This window comes from Sphaerodactylus townsendi, linkage group LG06, assembly GCF_021028975.2.
Source record: "Sphaerodactylus townsendi isolate TG3544 linkage group LG06, MPM_Stown_v2.3, whole genome shotgun sequence".
NCBI lineage: Eukaryota > Metazoa > Chordata > Lepidosauria > Squamata > Sphaerodactylidae > Sphaerodactylus > Sphaerodactylus townsendi.
In genome coordinates, this window is record NC_059430.1 from 42,012,263 (window position 1) to 42,031,510 (window position 19,248).

The 19,248-nt window shown below is 41.6% G+C and overlaps 1 protein-coding gene across 1 annotated transcript in view; it reads right to left on the reverse strand.

The window, feature by feature from the left end:
* Positions 1-18,431, reverse strand: part of LOC125435354 (cytochrome P450 2D15-like) — a 19,806-nt gene extending 1,375 nt beyond the window's left edge. Inside the window, exons 1-8 of the mRNA XM_048501543.1 lie at positions 18,120-18,431; positions 17,425-17,596; positions 12,615-12,767; positions 10,608-10,768; positions 8,213-8,386; positions 6,481-6,622; positions 4,161-4,348; positions 828-969 (exon numbers count right to left, since the gene is read on the reverse strand). Of these exons, the coding sequence (XP_048357500.1) occupies positions 828-969; positions 4,161-4,348; positions 6,481-6,622; positions 8,213-8,386; positions 10,608-10,768; positions 12,615-12,767; positions 17,425-17,596; positions 18,120-18,356 (1,369 nt within the window). The 5' untranslated portion in view covers positions 18,357-18,431. The remainder of the gene's footprint in view (positions 1-827; positions 970-4,160; positions 4,349-6,480; positions 6,623-8,212; positions 8,387-10,607; positions 10,769-12,614; positions 12,768-17,424; positions 17,597-18,119) is intronic.
* Between the last annotated feature and the right edge of the window lie 817 nt (positions 18,432-19,248).

Consider the following 19,248-nt stretch of genomic DNA (forward strand, 5'->3'; position numbering starts at 1 on the left):
ATGGAAACTTCCAAATTTATTGCAGACATGTCACTGCCCATGTGGAAGCCACACTACTTTTCTCTAATTTATCTGGACACAACCTGGCAAACCAGCTCTGCTTAATCCCTTGCCTTGAAAACCATACCGGGGTCACTATTAAGTCAGCCACGACTTGATGGAATTTACACACACACACACACCTGGTTGCTAATGTTGGAAATTTTAAAAAGAGATATTCTCCCTCAGTTATTACACGGAAGACCAATGCGGCTGTCTTAAAATCTTCATTGATTGGAAGTGGATGAAAATGAGTGTCCCGTTTATTATGCAGTAGGTGGAGTAGGGAGATTGCAATTCCCAATATCCCTCTGAACCAATAGGAGATGAAGGGAGGAGAGAATGTCTGGGCAAGGGCAAGGGAATAAAAACATGTTGCACACTGCTGTTGGCGTGCCTGCCTGTCCGTGCCCATGCTCGCAAGAACGTATCTAAATAAAACTTTGCTGCTTTCACCAATGTTGTTCATGATGTCTTTGCGGGTCTTGAACCCACGTTTCTCACAGGTAGATTAGTCAGATAATTGTTCTATTTTTAAAATGGAGTACTGACCGGAAACCCAACATTGCTTATTTGCTTGCCTTAAACCACCTTAAACCACAAATTTTGCTGGAGGAGATGTAGAAGTTCTTTTTACCAGCACTCTTACGGCCTTTACATAAATGTGTCCTCTTCATAAGACAATTAGTAATGAAAAGGTTATTTTAGTAATCACCAAATTTGAGGAAGATGAAGGAAAAGATGCTATTGCCTTTTACCTTTCCCAATATATCGCCCTCATAGTTTACCTGCATTGAAAGGGAGAAAGGCCTCTCTCTTGACGAACTGTCCGCTGGCATCTAGGAAGTGCTCGGGATAAAACTGGTGAGGTTTCTCCCACATGGTGTCATCCTTCAGCACCGAAGACAAATAACTGAAGACTGTGGTTCCCTGATAAGGTAAAATAAAAGAGCCCATTTTAGAATCATGTGCTAGCTTCAGATGGTACTTCTTTTCTGAACATGTAGAATGTGAATGTTTAGCTGTGTAATGTTTAGAGAGATGAAATCTATGCCAGAGTCCGTGAACAGGTAAACGTAGCAAAGGAATGAAGATTAAGTGCTGTAGAAGTCACCCTGCTGCAAAACATAAATGAATAATAAAATAAAATAATTCTTGGAGGAAAATATGAGCATCTGTCTTCACAGTTGAATTTAAACCAACTAACAACATCTGGAGAATTATAATCAAGCATATGGTAGGAAGGAAAGGAAAAAGAGGATTGTTTATAGACACAGAGAAAGAATAGAACTGCATTTTCCCCTGAATTCCAGGCATTTAAGGCAGATAAGTCTGGATAATGATGAAGATGGACTGACAGCCCTAGATTATGGTGAGGTATTAAAAAGGGGGATTCTGTCTTTCCTGTGAATGCCTGACTCATGGTTCTGTGGAGAGCTATCTTTTGAAGGGAATGCATTTCCTTTAAATTGATAGACAGATCGTGCAAAAGAGATCAAGGAGAGAAATTCCCTTCACCCTCCAGACTGACTCACAAACTAGTAAAACCCCTTCTATACAGGCAGAAATGCCTAAGCCAGGATCTAGCTGCTACACCAAGACTAATTTCTAAAGGATTCATCCCAAATTGGCTGCATCCAGCAAAGCAAACAAATCACTCCTGCAGTTCTTTGTAAAGTTATGAATCAATCTTCCCCATGGATGATTTGCAGCATGTCGTCAATCAGGCACATTCTGTAGGCTGCTGAGGTGAGCCTCTAGTAAATGGGTCATGATGCCATCAGACATTTCTGACACTTCAGCAGAGCAGGATCTTCTGACATGGGCAATGGTTAAAGAAGACACCCTTACCCCCCTGGAAGCTTCCTAAAGGACACAAACAGTGCTTTGCACTATCTAATTTCTTTGAGCTAGAGATGTGTAAAAACTTTGTGCCTAGGAGCAATTGTTCTCCTTAGTACTTGAAGTGAGTTCCTGCTACTCAGCCCGTCTGCGGCACTAGTAGCATAGTCAGGGCCATTATAGCCACTGGGATTTTTCCGAATGGGCCAATGGCTTCCTCACACCTAGGCCAGGCTAGCCCAATGCTGGAAAGGTGGTACCTGGCCCATCTAGCCTTGTGTGGCATGGGGAGGGTGGTGCCTAGCCTGCTCAGCAGGCAGGCTATTTTGTCCTCCCTCCCTCTTTTGAGTGGTATGTTTGAGGTTTCTTCCATACCCCCCTGTTTTTGGGGGAGCAGTTCAGAGGACATAGCACTTTCCCAGGAACATTTCTTCCTCCCATTCTTTCCCTGAGTACAATCCATTCTATGTCATCCAGGCAGCAACCCCCAGGACAGGCCTATGGCATCTTCCTGCAATGTTGGTGTCACTTATGTTTTTTTGCTGGAAATGATATTCTACACTAGTATGCTATTGGTTTCTCCTTGCCCTCCAAATCCTCTCATTGGGTTGCCAACCAGAGTTAGCAACTCTAGAACCAATCCTTGAAAGAGAGTCATGTCCCATTTTGGAAGACTGAGTTCAACACAGATTCTTCAAGAGGGAGCACTCCAGAAAACACCCAGATGGACCACAAGGCTCAGCAGATGGAGCTAGACAGGCCAAGATGCACAAGCCATTCAGAAAAATTGAAGGATGGCTAGATCTACTGGTAGTAATATTATTGAATTTGTGCCCTGGACTTTGTTCCAGATTGCCAAGCTGTCAGGGTTCTTGCTGTAATGGGAGACCTCCTAATGGCTGCTCTGGACCCTTGTCAATGGGGCACCAGGGAAAAATATGAAAAACATTTCTTGCTGCGATAGCATGATATCGCTTACTGGGCAAACCCAGAAGTGATCTCACCGAGTTGATGTGACACTCTAGAGTTTCTGGTGATGAACCTTAGAACATTGCACATAGCTAATAAACTCCCTATCCACCCCCACCCCCCACTCTTCCACCAGGTGTCTGTCTGACAACCACACGGTGGTACTTTCTCCACAGCACAAATGAAACGCCTTGCAGATGTTTTTAAAAGTATCATTTTGGCTATTTTTTTTTGTCTGCATAGTTTGGGCAAAAAAAGTGTTGCCAGGGAAAGCATTCTTTTTCCTGCCCTGCCCCCCCGCCCGCCCCCGGTTTCACTCACACCCACCATTTCCTCCCACATATGATTTACACATCCACAAGCTCTCATAATTTACTGAAAAAAGTTGCAGCCCAGGGGGCTTGCAGCTCATCCACGTGCCATTTCATGTATAAAGTACATGAATAAAATTAGTTTGAACTGGCAATCCTGCACACGTGACAATTTCCCTTTTTTGGTGTTTTGAAGGAGGTGTTTTCAAAGCTACAATGACTCAAAATGTGCGCAAATTACTCATTCTCATATCATGCTGTCATAGTTTCAAAAGGGAAAACAACATGTGTGTGGGGTTGCCAGTCCAAACTAACTATTCGTGTAATTTATACAGTGAAATCATGTGTGGATAAGCTGCAAGCAGAGGAAACCTCTGTCCCAAATCTTCAGCAAATGGTAGGTGGGATGGAGAATCACAAGCAGGAGAAAATGGCACGTGCCAGCTGCGGCGAAAATGAAAGTAGAAGAGCTTTGAAATCAGGTGGGGGAAAAATAAGACATTTCCTGCTTGCCTCACAGCAAGTTAGTGTTTTCTAAATATATATATATATATATACCCGGGTTGAGCAGAAATAAAACGTCCTGAAGATATTTTGGGGGGAAACCTGAGCAGAGTTCCTCCCCAAAACGCTTTTTTTAACGTCCTCAAGTCATTTTATTTGTGCTGTGCAGAAAGGACCAGTGTTGTTCAGAAAATGCAAGTTCCTTACTGTAGGCATTTATATTTATTTATTTATATCTTACATTTCTACCCTGCCAATCTCCCAGGAGACTCGGGGCGGCTTACATATGTATATATAGTAAAACAATACAATAATATAAAAGCAATATAAAGGTATAAACTTTTTTAAAAATGCAGGCTTGTTGCCTTTTTGCCTGACCAGTCCTTTCTGCACGAGGGTTTACTCTTTTGCCAGTTCCTCAATCCAATTCATGAAGCAGTGATTTGGCAACCTTGATTTCTTTCTTCTGAAAAGTATCTTATCAAGGGGCTGTACCTTAGGGATGACAAACTTGTCAATTTGAACATCTTGGTGCAGTGAATAAGGAAATGGAAATGGTATAATATCAGCCCACCGCTGGAGTTCGTGGATTACAGCATTAGTATAAGGCATGTTTGGTTGGTCCGCCATTGTGGGTGGTTTGTCCCTGCCAAGCACTTCCTCAATTTCTTCATGGACTCGTTCTGGAAATATTAATTGATTTGTTATGCAAATGCTGCTGATTTATCTCACCTTTTATCCAAACAACTCAAAATGGTGGATTCTATAGCTATAGTGATCCTCACTTGAGTTACCAATAATTATATTATGAAACCTGCCTTGAGGATCCTTCTGAAATGGGAGGTGTAATAGAAATAGACTCAAATTTATTCTGTGTGTCTTACGCAGCCTTACGCATTGAACTAGGCCTATGTTCCTTAACTGCCTTGGCTAGACTAGAGCAACTATATACTGGTTAAAAATCCACCACCATTCCAAGCCAGGCAGTTTTACATGCTTACTGCTCTCTGAACTTAACACTTCAAACTGGCATGACAAAATAGTTGATAAGATTACAGAAATTGGCATATCCATGGTTGAAATATCAATGTTATCTTATCAAGAGGCAAAAAAACTGTTAAAAGAAAAATTCCTTGAATGGAATTATCAAAGAACTTCAATAGCAGCAAATTCAATTTGCTCACCTCTAAATCAATCACTAGTTGAAGCAAAGGGTTGTATGTCTCATTATTTACTCTATATGATTAATTTTAGATTAAGACGTGCATTCTCTGTAGCAAGATTCAATATTTTGCCATCTGCCTTACTCCAAAAAATTCCAAAGACCGAAAGATTATGCCCTTGCAACAGCATACAAGTAGAAACACTAGAGCATATCATGTTTCACTGTCCAAATAGGGAATACCTAAGGTATAAGTATCGACCATTGTTTACATCCTTTAATGTAGATATGACAGATGATCAAAAGATAAAGTATTTCCTGGGTGCATCAAATCAGGATTTTTCTGAATTAGTTGCCAAGTTTCTGTTGGATATAATTGGTACATCTGCTAAAGGGAGATTTTATATATTAAATGATGGTTATTTGAGCTGTAACTATGTTATTCTGGTTGTAAAATGTTTCTGGTTACAAAATGTTTTACTATATGAATTACCAATAAAAAAGGGCTTTGTGTAGCGAGGACTCTAAAATTCCATTTGTTATTTATTTTGTTGGATTTATATCCCGCCCTATCCCTGAAGGGCTCTGGGTGGGTTACAACATAATTTAAAACAATCCATTTAAAATATCAAAGTACTACGTATATATACTCATGTAATAATAAAGTCGAGATTTTTTCAACTACACGATTTTAATGCTGAAGAAGCTGCCCTCAGAACTATAATAACGAGGTCGATACATTTTTTTTTTGTTGGTGTTTTACTTTTACTTACCGGTAGCAGGGGGGCCTCAATTTTTTATGCTAGAGGCACCAACATTTCCAGGAATTGCACCTCAGAAGATACTCCTGATGATACCAGCCAAGTTTGGTAAAGTTTGGTTCAGGGGGGGTCCCAAAGTTATATAATGTCCCAAAGGAGAACCCCATTCCCCATTGTTTTTCAATGGGAGGCTATTGAAGTAGATGGGGGGGCTTCTACCCTTTTGAGGGGTCCCTTAACTTTGGACCCTCTGAACCCAAACTTCACCAAGCAACAATCTCATCAGGAGAATCTCATGATACCAATAGGTTTGAGGTGAAGTTTGGAACTGAGGATTCCAAGTTATTATTGTGGCTTTAAAGGGGATCACCCCATCCCCATTGTTTGTTTACAATGGGAAGCTAATGAATGGAATTTTTTCATTTTCTGATAATATCCCCTCTTTAAAAATCCTAAGTTGGGTTACATTTGGACCATACAGATGATGATAGTGATCCAGTTTTGAAGGATTTTCTCTTTGTGTTTAAGCTTAGTTGCTGGATTGAGCTAAAGGTTTTTGTACTTTTAAAGTTATTGTTGATACCATATTGTTCTTGTTGACCCTCTTTTCCACTTACAGAGCCAGTTTACTGTTTTTCTTTGAAATAAATATTCAAAAACATTTAACCTACTGATGCCTCAATTGATGCTGCATTTCCTACCCTCGACTTATCACTTGAGTCAATAAGTTTTCCAAGTTTTTTGTAGTTAAAATTAGGTGCCTGGAGCTTATATGTCTTGAGATTAGGTAAAACTTCTTAGCCAATATACGGGTACATTTTCAGAAAAAATGGGAAAGCCCTTTATAATGCATCAGCTGTAAGGAATTTTCCACCCTTACCCCATCATTTACCTTGGACCTCAGGATGAAGGACCATTTCCAGTATCCCCCAGAGAAGGGTAGAAGAAGTCGTTTCAGTGCCAGCCCCAAACAGGTCAAAAATAACTTTGATAAGATTTTGCTCATTAAAACTGCTCTCTGGATTCTCTTTCACCTGAAGGAAATGAAACTCTGGCAATTTATGTAGAAAGACAAGATTACACCATATCTGTGAGATAAATGTATGAATGAACTACAACTGAGGTTACTAACAGTATCTTAGAAAACATGCATAAGAAAAAAATGGATAATTAAAGCAATTGGTGTTCAGTGTAGAAAGACAAGATTACACCATATCTGTGAGATAAATGTATGAATGAACTACAACTGAGGTTACTAACAGTATCTTAGAAAACATGCATAAGAAAAAAATGGATAATTAAAGCAATTGGTGTTCAGTGCCCCTGGATATAACACAGAAATTAGGTAATACACAAGACACATGGCTGACATTCAAAGAGAAGCGACACTGGTTCCACTTTTAGCAGAATGTACTGTTTGTTCTGAAAACATTATACTCAGCATTTCTGTACTGCAACATAACACTGGCTTCCATTGTCTGGACTCTGGAGGCATGGAAATAGTATATTGAGAGTTAAAACATAAAAAACTGAAATATTATTGCATGCATAGCAATACATTACCCTTTATGACTGTTTTGCAGGCCACGTGTGCTTTTGCACCTGAACGATTCAACAAATACTATCACTACTGGGTGGTTTTAACAAGAGAGATAATTGGGAAGGGGCTGTGGCTCAGTGGTAGAATATCTGTTTGGCATGCCTAAAGGTGCTAGGTTCAGTCCCTAGCATCTCCAGTGAAAAAAACCAGGTTCTAGGTCACAGGTGTCAAACTCACACCCCTCCAGATGTTATGGACTACAGTTCCCATCATCCCCTGCCAGCATCATGCTGGCAGGGGATGATGGGAGCTGTAGTCCATAACATCTGGAGGGGAAAGTTTGACACCTATGTTCTAGGTCTGTGGTGGCGAACCTATGGCACTCCAGATGTTCATGGACTACAATTCCCAGCAGCCCCTGCCAGCATGGCCAGTTGGGAGTCCACAATTGGCCATGCTGGCAGGGGCTGATGGGAATTGTAATCCATGATGTTCATGGACTACAATTCCCAGCAGCCCCTGCCAGCATGGCCAGTTGGGAGTCCACAATTGGCCATGCTGGCAGGGGCTGATGGGAATTGTAATCCATGAACATCTGGAGTGCCATAGGTTCACCACCACTGTTCTAGGTGATGCAAACGATCTCTGTCTGAAAACTAGAAAGCCACTGTGAGTCTGAGAAGATTGTATTGACTATGATGGACCAACGGTCTGATTCAGTATAAGGTAGCTTCATGTGTTCATGTGAAATGGGAAACCATTTTCTTCTGCTCAGCGGATATGATGGTATTCTTTACTGGTAACTGTTGACCTGAAACACATGAACATGTCTGAATCTTCCACGGCCTCCTAAGAATTCTAATATATTATTCTGAAAATCTGTCATAAATATTGAACTCCAACACCGCCCTGAATTCTGGTTTGAATGGTAATTAAAAAAATAAATATCCTTTAAGGAGCTGTGACCATTGGGCCCTGAGAGCCTTGGTTTAGTACAGGTAGCAGAAGTTCTTCTGTTACAAACTAGGTGAGAACCAGATTCTATAGAACAAGCCAGGGGAACTATTTATACCTTTCTTCTTACCTTTTCTATCTCCTCCAGAAATGCATCGATCAAATCTCTTGGAAGTGTGGGATCCCTGGTTTTTTTATGTTCATTCACAATTTGTTTTATTATGACGCTAATACTATTAAAGTGTTTCTTAATTCTCTGATGAGGTCCAGGAACAAAGGACAACCAGGATCTTTGAACTAGAAGCTGTTACAGCAGCAATACAAGAAGACAGACATTTATTAGTTCATTCCCAAAAATGAAACCCGTTTGCCCAAGCTTCATCTCTATTTCTCCATCACTGCTCTCAGTTCGTAATCTGAGGATTGAAGCTACCAAATATGTTCTGGAATACTTTAACTCAGCTGCGAAAAAATTAATTTTCAGAATGCTATTCTTTTTTTCCACTTAGTGATATCAGTCTCCAGGTGGGCCTGGGGATCCCCTGGAATAGAAGTATTCCAGACTACAGAGATCGGTCCTCTTGAGAAAATGGTTGCTTTGGAGGATAAACTCTATGACAATGTACCTCACTGTCTTTCCCAGGCTCCACTCCCAAATCTGGAGGAGTTTCCCAACCTGGATCTGGCAGCCCTATTCCCCCACTCCCCTGCCAATGGCTGGGGGCATCTGGCAATCCTATTTCCATTGCCCTGACTCATAAAAGCTCATGTCGGAGTAAAAGATGTTAATCTTAAAAAAATAAATACTTAAAATCTGTATACATTGCCTGTCCTCTTGGGTCAAGGAAGCTTACAGTAACAATTAAAACATTACAATTTAAAACTAAAATAAAATAACTCCCAAATAACTCCCTCCCCTCAAAAGATGACTGTAACTCATAGACCCTCAAAAGTTCTTGCAAACAAACAAGCTTGCAACACCTCCTAAAGATATCCAGTGGGGGGGGGCACCTTTCACTTCTTCAGGGATACCATTCCACAGATTGGGAGCCATCATGGAAAAGGCCTGGGCTCTGGTCAGTGCTGGCTGGGCCTCTCCTAAGTGTGGGAACAGTCAGCCAGGAGCAACTGGAAGGGGTCTGCAACCTGCAGCTCTCCAGATGTTCATGGACTACAATTCCCACCAACCCCTGCCAGCATGGGCAATTGGTCATGCTGGCAGGTGCTGATGGGATTTGTAGTCCATGAACATCTGGAGAGCCGTAGGCTGCAGACCCCTGCTCTAGATGGTGTATAAGGACATTTGGAAGGAGATGGTTCTTCATATATGTGGGTCTCCAACTGTGAAAGGCTTTGAAGTCATAACTAGCACCTTGAACTGAACTCAGAAATGAACTGGCAGCCAGTGGGGTTGTTTCAAAATGGGCACCTGTTGGTTAGTCTTTGATAATAGTCAGGCTGCCTCATTTTGGACCAGCTGCAATTTCTGGGTTTTCTTTTCTTCAAGGGAAGCACAATGCCCAGTGTGTTACATTAACTGAATTGTGAGGTTATGGAAGCATGGATCAGTATGGCCTGAGTGGTTGAGTCTAGAAAAGAGATGGCTGGCAAGACAGATGCAGCAAATAGAAGGTGCTCTTGCCTACTGTACCACATGTAAAATGCTTCTCAAATCCATGATCCCCCAAGCTCTGAACCTGCTCTGAAAATTGTGCCACTGGACAGTTGCCAAGAGAAGTGCTGAGAAAATTTAAACACCCATACTTTAAAAAAGAGTAATTTTGACAAATAAATTAAGTCATTTCTACCCAGTTTGGAAAATGGTGTCAGCCAGTGGAAGTTAACCTACTTTACACTGAGAACCTTGATATCCTGAGAATATGAACACCTAGGTGTAGATTTTCATTTATAAAACAATGGGACATAGTCCATCATGTAAAATGAGGTTTCGTATTTTGAGTTCAATGTTAATTCCATGTATTTTAAATTTTTTGATCATTTTAAAATTAGGGAACAGTGGCTAAATTTCAAAATTTAAGAAATATATATTATTTAATTTTGATTCCTTAATATTCAAAATTATTCAAAATTAAAGAAATTATTCAAAATTAAAGAAAGATATATTATTTAATTTTGATTCCTTAATTTGATTCCATACCCACACCCACACATATATATAGGGGTGTGTGTATAGATGCAAGAATAAATAAATTATCGAAAGCATAAATGCAAAGTATGTTCCTATAAGATGGAAGGTATTTCTCTTCATTTAGTGGAACGAAGCATTTTACATGTTTTAGAATGGATATCTGCTCTGGTTGCTGTTGTTTTCCCTAGCAACAGAATGCTGTTGTTAATCAAGAAATCAGTTTGTCTTAGTTATCTCAATAACAATGACTTTGAATAAAGGTCAAGGGCAACTATGGGAAAATAAGGGCAAGTGTGCATTTGCTTTCCTTTTCACAACTTCCAGTCTGACCTTCTGTCAACCATCTCCTTTGTTCTTTATTGATTTGTGAAGGTACCTGAGGTAGGTATCTGGTAGTTGTCCTCATGAATTCCTCAGTCAAATGAATTAGCTGTAGGAAGGTCACATCATTGTAGTCAAAGCGGTCACCAAATGTTAGGATGCAGATAATATTGCCAACTGCATTGTTCAAAAGTTCTCGTGGGTTAAAAGGAGAACCTACATGATACAACAACAAAAAGTTTAGGTATGATTCATCATATATGTTCTGTGTGATGAGATTCAGCGTGGACTTTGGCTGTGTATAAGTAGGCAGCTATACGTATTTCATTGTAACCCACCCTGAGACTATCATAAAGGGTGGGGAATAACTCTAAATAATAATAAATCAATGATGATGATATTGTGTAGTTAGTAAATACATGTAATATGATTTTTTGCTATTTTTCTCCCTGAAGGGATCCAAAGAAGCTTACAATAAAATGTAATGAAAATACAATAGGAAATCCCACACACAATTTAAATAAAACAGACAATAACCAACTTTATATCAGGGTTAGTCTTGAATCCAAGGAGCCATCTCATTCAAAGTCCCAGGGCTAACAGCCAAGGACCAAGAGTCCTTTGGGCTTTTGCCGTTTGGCCTGCACCTCTGGCCATACTCAACTTTTCACCTACAGAGAGGAGCAGCGGAAAAAAAGTACTATATACAGTGACATAGGCATAGATTTTTTATGGGGTGGGTTCGGGGGGAGGGCCCCACCACCTCTGGGGGTGTGGCTATGCCTCCCCAAGCCCTGCCCATGGCCTCAGTGCTTATAAAAGCAGCTCTCAGAGGCTGGGGACAGCAGACTCCCCTGCCCCGCTTGCGCCCCCAGCTCTCCCCACTACCAGGTGATCTCACTTCGTCGCCCTCCCCTGATTGGCTGGTGTGCCTTGATGGGGCGGGACCTTTCTCCCCCACGGGAACATACCTTGTAGGGGCGTGATAAAAAAAAACAACGTATAAAAGTTTAACGTTTATTTTTACAAGTGTTTAAGCTGCTTAAAGGGTTACCGGTTAATCGTTTACCTATGTAAACTGTTAACGATTCCAAGTTACACTGTTTAACATCTTTCTGCGTCCCCTTCTGTCTAACGTCTTTCTGCTGTTACACTGTTTAATGTCTTTCTGCATCCTCTTCTGCTGGCCGATCGCAAAAGCAAAAACGAAACCAAGGAAAGGCTGTGCGCACATTGCATCAGCGCCGGCAGCGCTGATTGGTTGCCAGAATTCTGCGTCATGCTCCGCGGCGGGATATGAGTCAGGGTTTCAACCCTTGTCCCTCCCCTCAGATCAGCTCTGAACCGTGTCAATGGGGTCTATGCCACTTGCAACCAGGTTCTGCCAGGATGCGGATTAACGGGGAGAACAAGTGCCAGAAACGGAGAAGCAATGGGGAGGTCGTCCCTGAAACCTGGTTAGTTTGCATTCTGAAAGCTGGGTAAGAAGGTGGTGGGGATTCGACCACTGTGAACTCTGACAGCATACAGAGTCAAAAGGTAGTGTTGGAGTAAGCAATTCCACATGGCTAGACATTGGGGGGGGGAGGGGGGGAGGTTCTACATCATTTTAAGCGTGTGTAAGTATTATCTGCCTTTCTTTGTTTTAACCTGGGAGATGCCTCTGACCCATCCTGTCTTTTTGTGCCTTTTGTTCTACACCATTCTCCACATGGCTTTTCACGCAATCACACATCTCTTTAGGCCTCTCCTATAAAAACAATCCCCTCATACTTCTGTACACATCATGCCAGTTTATTTGGTCAGTCCTAGGGATAATATTCTTAAGAGTCCACAAACTGATTAATGGAAGGAAATCTCAGTAATGACGCCTCTCAAAATATGAAGTTCAAATGGTCACACCTAAACAATAGTCTCCTTTGCAGTTTCACTCAGTCCCCTCTTTGCTATCAGGATCACCTCAAATATTGTTTGATCATTCAGCCCATCTTCTTATCAAATCTTCCACTTTCTCCCTAAACAGGTCCAAAGCCTTCCCCCTGTCCCCAAGAATGAAATGCACCTTCTTGTGATTTGAATTCAGAACATAAATATCCAGCTTCTTCAGATATCTTCCATTCAAGTGTTCTCTTTCCCATCCCAAAGGTTCTCAGGGTGGAGACACAGAATCTCCTCTGCTCCTTCCAGCCATCGCTGTGTGTTGCCATGAATATTCCTGAAAAATATGAAAAGAACTCCAGTCAATTCACTTTTTTTCTGTATTTCCAGGAAATATTCAGAAGTTATTTATTTGCAGAATTTGTATCCTGCCCTTCTGTCCTTACAAGGGCCACCAAAGTGGCTAGCAATTTAAAACGTACCTGATAAAATAACATTTTAAAGCCATCAACCCCCCCACCCCCACCCCAAAAGCTCAGATCATTAAAGCAGTTAGAAAACACAGTTAAAATCCATACAAAACAGAGAAACAGAAATTAAAACATTGCTTGAGAAGGAGGGATCATTGAGGGAATGCCAAATGAAACAAAGAAGTGTCCATCCATTGGCAGAACAGAGTATGGGTAAAATTCACTGATAGATGCAAACATTCATTGCAGTGATTGACAATGGAAGAACAATTTGGTACTTTCTAAAGTTAGGTAATGAGCAGGCTTTTGTTATTTTTCCCCCCAAGGAAGGATGTGTGTGGATTTCCCAGGTGATCATCCTGCTCCATCTTTGTGGTTGTGTGTGGCAGGAAACTGAGCACAGAGAGACCTAGAACTGCAGCTGCCACATGCAAAAGTGTGTCGTCATTTTCAGTCATGTTTCTGCCACACACAACCACCACATGGGTGCTGTCTTACTGCCAGGAAATATAGTGTTGCAGTTCACAGTCCCACAACAAAGCTGACTACCCGCCATTCTTTAAATTCATGTTAGAAATATGTGGCCTGAAAGAAAAAAATTAAAAGTCTAAAACCCCCTAAATTTGCCTTATCATCTGTATGTGTTTATATACTGCAGACATCCAAATTGGGCTGTTTGCAAGCTTGTTTGCTGGCCTGATCCACCTGTTTTCCTTTCCGGTCTTTGACCATTTATGCATGTGCTACATACCTGCAACTGATTCTCTAACTTTGCTTCACAGTGGGGTTTTCTCTCCTGAGATTTTTTGTCCACAGAGGTTACCTTCCTGCAAAGTGTCCGTATCTGAGCCAATCCACCATTTTGCCTGCCTCCTTGTTGTTTCTATGCAACCTCCATTTGGGAAGGTTGCCTGCCACCTTTTTATTGGTGTTGTTGTTGCCATCTTTGGTATAGCGTTAGTTCACAGACCTGCCTCAGTTAAACTAGGCAGCTGGTAAGGAAAAAAGAATCTGCCATGCCAAGCAATAAATCCTGTCTATGTGCCATTAAAGTTTAATTTGAATTGAACTGAATAAAACTTGTCTTGCAGGAGGCTTGCAGGAGAAGGAAGGAAGGAAGAAAGAGAGTTGTGGCAGCTGTTGCGGGGGCGGGGGGCAGGAGTTGAGGAAGTCTAGCAAGAGCTCTGTTAACGAACTCAGCCTTGTCAAATTACACTCGGTTCACTACTCTACTGGTGAAAAAAAGAAGAAGGCCTTGTGTCTGTCCTGAAATGGTGGCCCAAAGAGTGGAAGGAACGTAGTGTGGTGTGAGTGAAGAAAGGTGGGGAGGAGTGAGAAAACTTGAGGAAAGTTTAACACATGGTGATCTCCTTCACTTTCTCTGTGAAGGGAGTAAAAAATCACACTTAAAGAGCTTTTGAACACTGCAGGAATTCTCTGATCAGGGGTGGGTGGGTGGGGGTGGAGGGGTGACTGCCAATGAGGGGGAAATGTGTGTGTAACCGAGAATCAAATCAAAAGAGGATGTATGCTCAAAGTGAAGGAGACCATAAGAGTATAATAAATGGTCTGTGATTTCTTCTTCTCTGTCTAGATTTATTTTCTTATTGTTTTGGCAGTGGTGCAAGGCCAACAGGAAACTGCAGGGAATAATCCCTTGGAAGTTGTTTCTGCACATTTGACATTAACATGGGAGGGGGTGGAAACAGCCAGTGAATGGCATCAGTTTTTCCCTACTCCCCCCCCCCCCACACACACACACTGCTCTGGGCACCCAAAGATAAGAGGAGGAGGATGGTTGGTGTTTGCCAGCAGATGCCAAGCCAGTTACCTGCTTACCACCTGGTGCTGGCTGAGGCACTGGCAAGGGCGGCAGGAGCATGGGCACCCCTGGCTTCCAGAGCTGGAGGCTGCACCTGCAGGGCTGGTTGGTTGTTGCTCTGGGGCCAGAGCAGGAACAGGGAGAGTTGATGGCAGCATTGGGACGGATCCTGCTGGCCTTGCTCCCCCCGCCCCCTGGATCAGGTGGAGCCTTGTTCTTATTTTTCCCTCATTTAAATACCATAATCTTACTTCCCTTGGGACATATATATTGTTCCAGGTGCCTGGCAATCTCTCCAAAAGTCTTCTAAATGATTTGCTTCTCCTCATTTTATTCTTGTGAATGCAATACTTTGGCCATGTCATATATCTTAAATCACAACACACCCATTCTTTTGTACACAAAACATACTGTTTCTTCTCGGTCACCACAGACCTCCTGACCAAATTATTCCAGTTATGGTAGACACAAGCTAGAGGCACACCTGTCAGTGGAGAAAAGCCACTTCCTCTCCCCTTACTAAGTGTTTCACCCTGACTAGACAATGACTGCCATTACTATTCTGTGCACCAATGTACTGGAACCATCAGTAAATATAGTATCTATTAAACAAATTACACCAGAGCACACAGCTAACACCTCTACTGTGCTGCAGGCAGGCAGGTCGTGGAATGCTATGAAGGCGTGGGAAACTCTGGGCTCTCTAGTTTAAACAACATTGAAAGTGAAACAGCATCATTTTCAATGTTGTTTAGACTAGAGAGCCCGGATTCTCCTTTTAAATTCACCTTAAAGGGAGAATCTGGGCTCCCTAATTTAAAAAACATTGAAAATTCCCCCCTTCCCCCAAAACACTATCACTTTCAATGTTGGTTGTTGTGGGTTTTCCAGGCTGCGTGGCTGTGGTCTGGTAGAACTTGTTCCTAACGTTTTGCCTGCATCTGTGGCTGGCATCTTCAGAGTTGTATCACAGAGAAAAGTCTGTTATACACTGTGTCCAGACTTCTCTTATAACAGACTTCTCTCTGTGATACACCTCTGAAGATGCCAGCCACAGATGCAGGCAAAACGTTAGGAACAAGATCTACCAGACCATGGCCACACAGCTTGTAAAACCCACAACAACTAGTTGAATCTGGCCGTGAAAGCCTTTGACAGTACTTTCAATTTTTTTAAAAATCTCAGGCCCAGATTCTCCCTTTAAATCCATTCTGAAGGGGGAAATTTTGAGGGTGCCTGTCAAGAGAACAGTTTTTAAGCTACCAGTACCAAAATTTCAGGCTATGTTCTGGAGACTCTCCTGATGATACCACCGAGGTTTGGTGAAGTTTGGTTCAGGTGGTCCAAAGTTATGGACCCTCAAAAGGTTAGCTCCATCTACTATTAGCTCCCATTGGATGGGGGATGGGGCACCCACTTTGGAACCCCTGAACCAAAATTAACCAAATCTGGGTGGTACCAGCAGAAGCAGAAGATGATATCCAACTAGGTTTAGTGAAATTTGGTTCTGGGGGTCCAAAGTTATAGACCCTCAAAAGGGTAGCCCCATCTACCATTAGTTCCCATTGGAAACAATGGAAGATGGGGGCACCCCTTTTGAGGGTGGTGCCGCTAGCCTAAAAACTGCTCCCCTTGCTGGCCAAAAACTTAAAAATGCTAAAAATAAAAAAATAGAAATGAACCCAATATTTTCTGGGGGGCCCCCACATGATCAAATGGTGGGCGCCTGGGACATTTGTCCCCACATGTCCCCTGGTATCTATGCCCCTGCATTACTGTAATGCTGTCTACATGGTCAGTACCTTTGAAGATAATTTAGAAACTTCAGTTGGGTCAGATTGATGAGCCACATTTATTATCAAGACAAAGGTATGATTTTGGCATTATGAATGTATCAGATTCTCCATTGGCTTCCAGTTTCTGGTTCAATTCTGGTTATTAACTGGTTATTAACTGTAAATCCCTTCATGATCTGGAACCTACATACCTACAAGACTGCTTCTGCTATTTTCTCCTTCTGTTGTAATCCTGCTCAGCTAATCTATACCTACTAAAGGCACCATCCCTTGCATGGCTACTACTCATTGCAGTTTCTTTTCAGTTTTGGCCCTTGTGTAGTGGAACAGCTTGTCAGTTGAAGCTATTCTGTTGCTTTTCAAATGTTCTATTTACTCAAGAATGAACTATATCTCAGTTTCTTCAATGGCATGTACCGTTGATGTTCTTTATAATGTTGTTATGTTTTTTAATTGATTGTGTAACCCAAGGTTTGATTATTTAAACCAACTAAGAACCTTGGGTGGGAGAATGGTTAGCAAGAAATACCACAAAATAACCAAAGGAATGAAATCATAGTACTTCCTTCCTCTGTTTTATGTTTCCAACAGATCTGTGAGATCGGCTAGGCTGAGAATCAGCGACCAGCCCAACGTTATTCAGGGAGCTTCATGGCTGAGTGGGATCTTGAACTCAGATGCTCGTTACATCAAAGGAACATTTTTGTTCTATCTACAATATCCATTAATTAATATTTGGTAATAATTATATAAATGGTTATTCTATAAGGCATATATAATTCCTTTTACCCATAGTGAATGATATTATGGTAGACAACAGATGAGTTTTAGTATTGCTACACAGTCATAGCCCTTCATAATAATACCAGTAGAACAAAGATACATTACTGCATGATGAATACTCACCGCCACAATTTTTTGTGTAGCCTGCTGTATTCAACAATGGCAGGTCTGGTCGGTCAGCAAAATCCTCAGCTTTCTGTCCAAATGCCTCCTTTATCACCTTGAACCCACTCAGTATAACATATTTTTGCCATGCAGCGTGGATTAAGATTGCTATTCCATACTTCTTTGTCCACTGTGGAAAAAATAAACAGCAAATTCACAGGAGAGTACTGAGAAAAAGAGCACCTTGTTAAAGCTTTATACCATCCCTAATAAACATGTTCCTGCAAGCAGCCACACACATACAGGTACACAGGTATAAACTTAGTTTTATTTAGGAGGCTGAAGAGCTTCATGCATGGTAAAGTGCCATCAAGTCAGAGCTGACATATGGTGACCCCTGCTAGGGGCTTTCAAAGCAAGTGAGAAGAAGTGGTTTACCATTGCCTTCCTCAGGAGAGTCTTCCCTGGTGGTCTGGTCTCCCCACACCCACCCAAAGTACCAACCTTGCTTACCTTTTGAGATCTGACAAGACTGGCCTATACCATGCCTCTTTTCCTCTCTGAAAAGCTTCATAGGAAGCACAATTTTGCTGTAATCTCCTCCATCAGTGTTGTGCTATTAAAAGGAACAGGGAGTTCTCAAGGCCTTCACTTTTTGTACTAGCATTCTGTATCACTATGAGCCATCCAAAGTTGGTCTGGCTGGGACTTACATGTTGGACAGTGACTTCTGGATTCTTGAAATCAAATTTCAACAAGTTCCCAACGAAAGGCAGAGGGGTAGGTCCTGGTGGAAAGCGACTGCTTCTCTTCCTGTATATCACATAATCAAGCAGCAGAGCCAGCAAGAGAAAACAGATCAGCAATGATGTGATGTTGTTCCAGCAGGATGAGGCCTGGGCCCACAGCCAAGAGATGGAAGCTGAGATCACAGCTGTTGAGGTCTCCATCTTCCCTCCACTTGGTCTTTTTCAATCTAATTCTTACTGCTACAAAGCTCAGGTGTTCCTTGTTCATCTGCTCCTGCTAACTCTCCTACTTCCTGGAAGAATACAATCCACTTTTTATACCTCTGCAGCAGTGATGTTCTTAACACTCTCATTAAGATTAAAAGATTAAAACAAATTAAGAAGCTGGGTGATAGTGATCTGCGATCAGGATCTTTTCCCCCTTAAAGATAAAAACATTCATGGAACACCCTGATTCAGATTGATGCTGTGGTAGAAGAGAAGGGGGGAAGTGTTTTTTTTTCCTTTTTTTAAACCTCTCTCCTTCTGTCATTTTTCTGCTGCCTATCAAAGTAATGGGCTATGTGGGTTCTATATGAGAACTTTCATGTTGACCTGCCCCCAGAAAACATTGCCATTGGAAGAGAGTGCCATTTACACCCTTTCCCATGCAACAGATCTGATCATAATCATAACATTTTCTGGCTAGAAACATCACAGGAGATTAAGGTCATAGTTATTTTTGTCACACAGCGTAGTTTAATCCCAGAAATATTCCATGGAGATCAATATAGTTCTCTTTGCACAGCTTCATTCAGGGTATATCAGATAACTACCAAGTGTCTCTGATGTATTGCTGCAAAGCTCCAAACAACGCAGCTCTGTTTAAGTGCAAGCAAAGACCCTTGCCTTTCACCTACCATATGTATTATTTAACTACTTGAAATGCCGCTAATTCTGCTTGTTTCCCACCTGAAAATGCAAAAAGTCTTGCAAAAATACCACTTCTAGTTACTAGTCATCTTGCAATACAGTACAAAATTAGTGCAAAATTGTTGCTTCTGCAATTGAAAATTCTTGTAAAAACTTGGCAACAGTATAGCTGCTGATTATT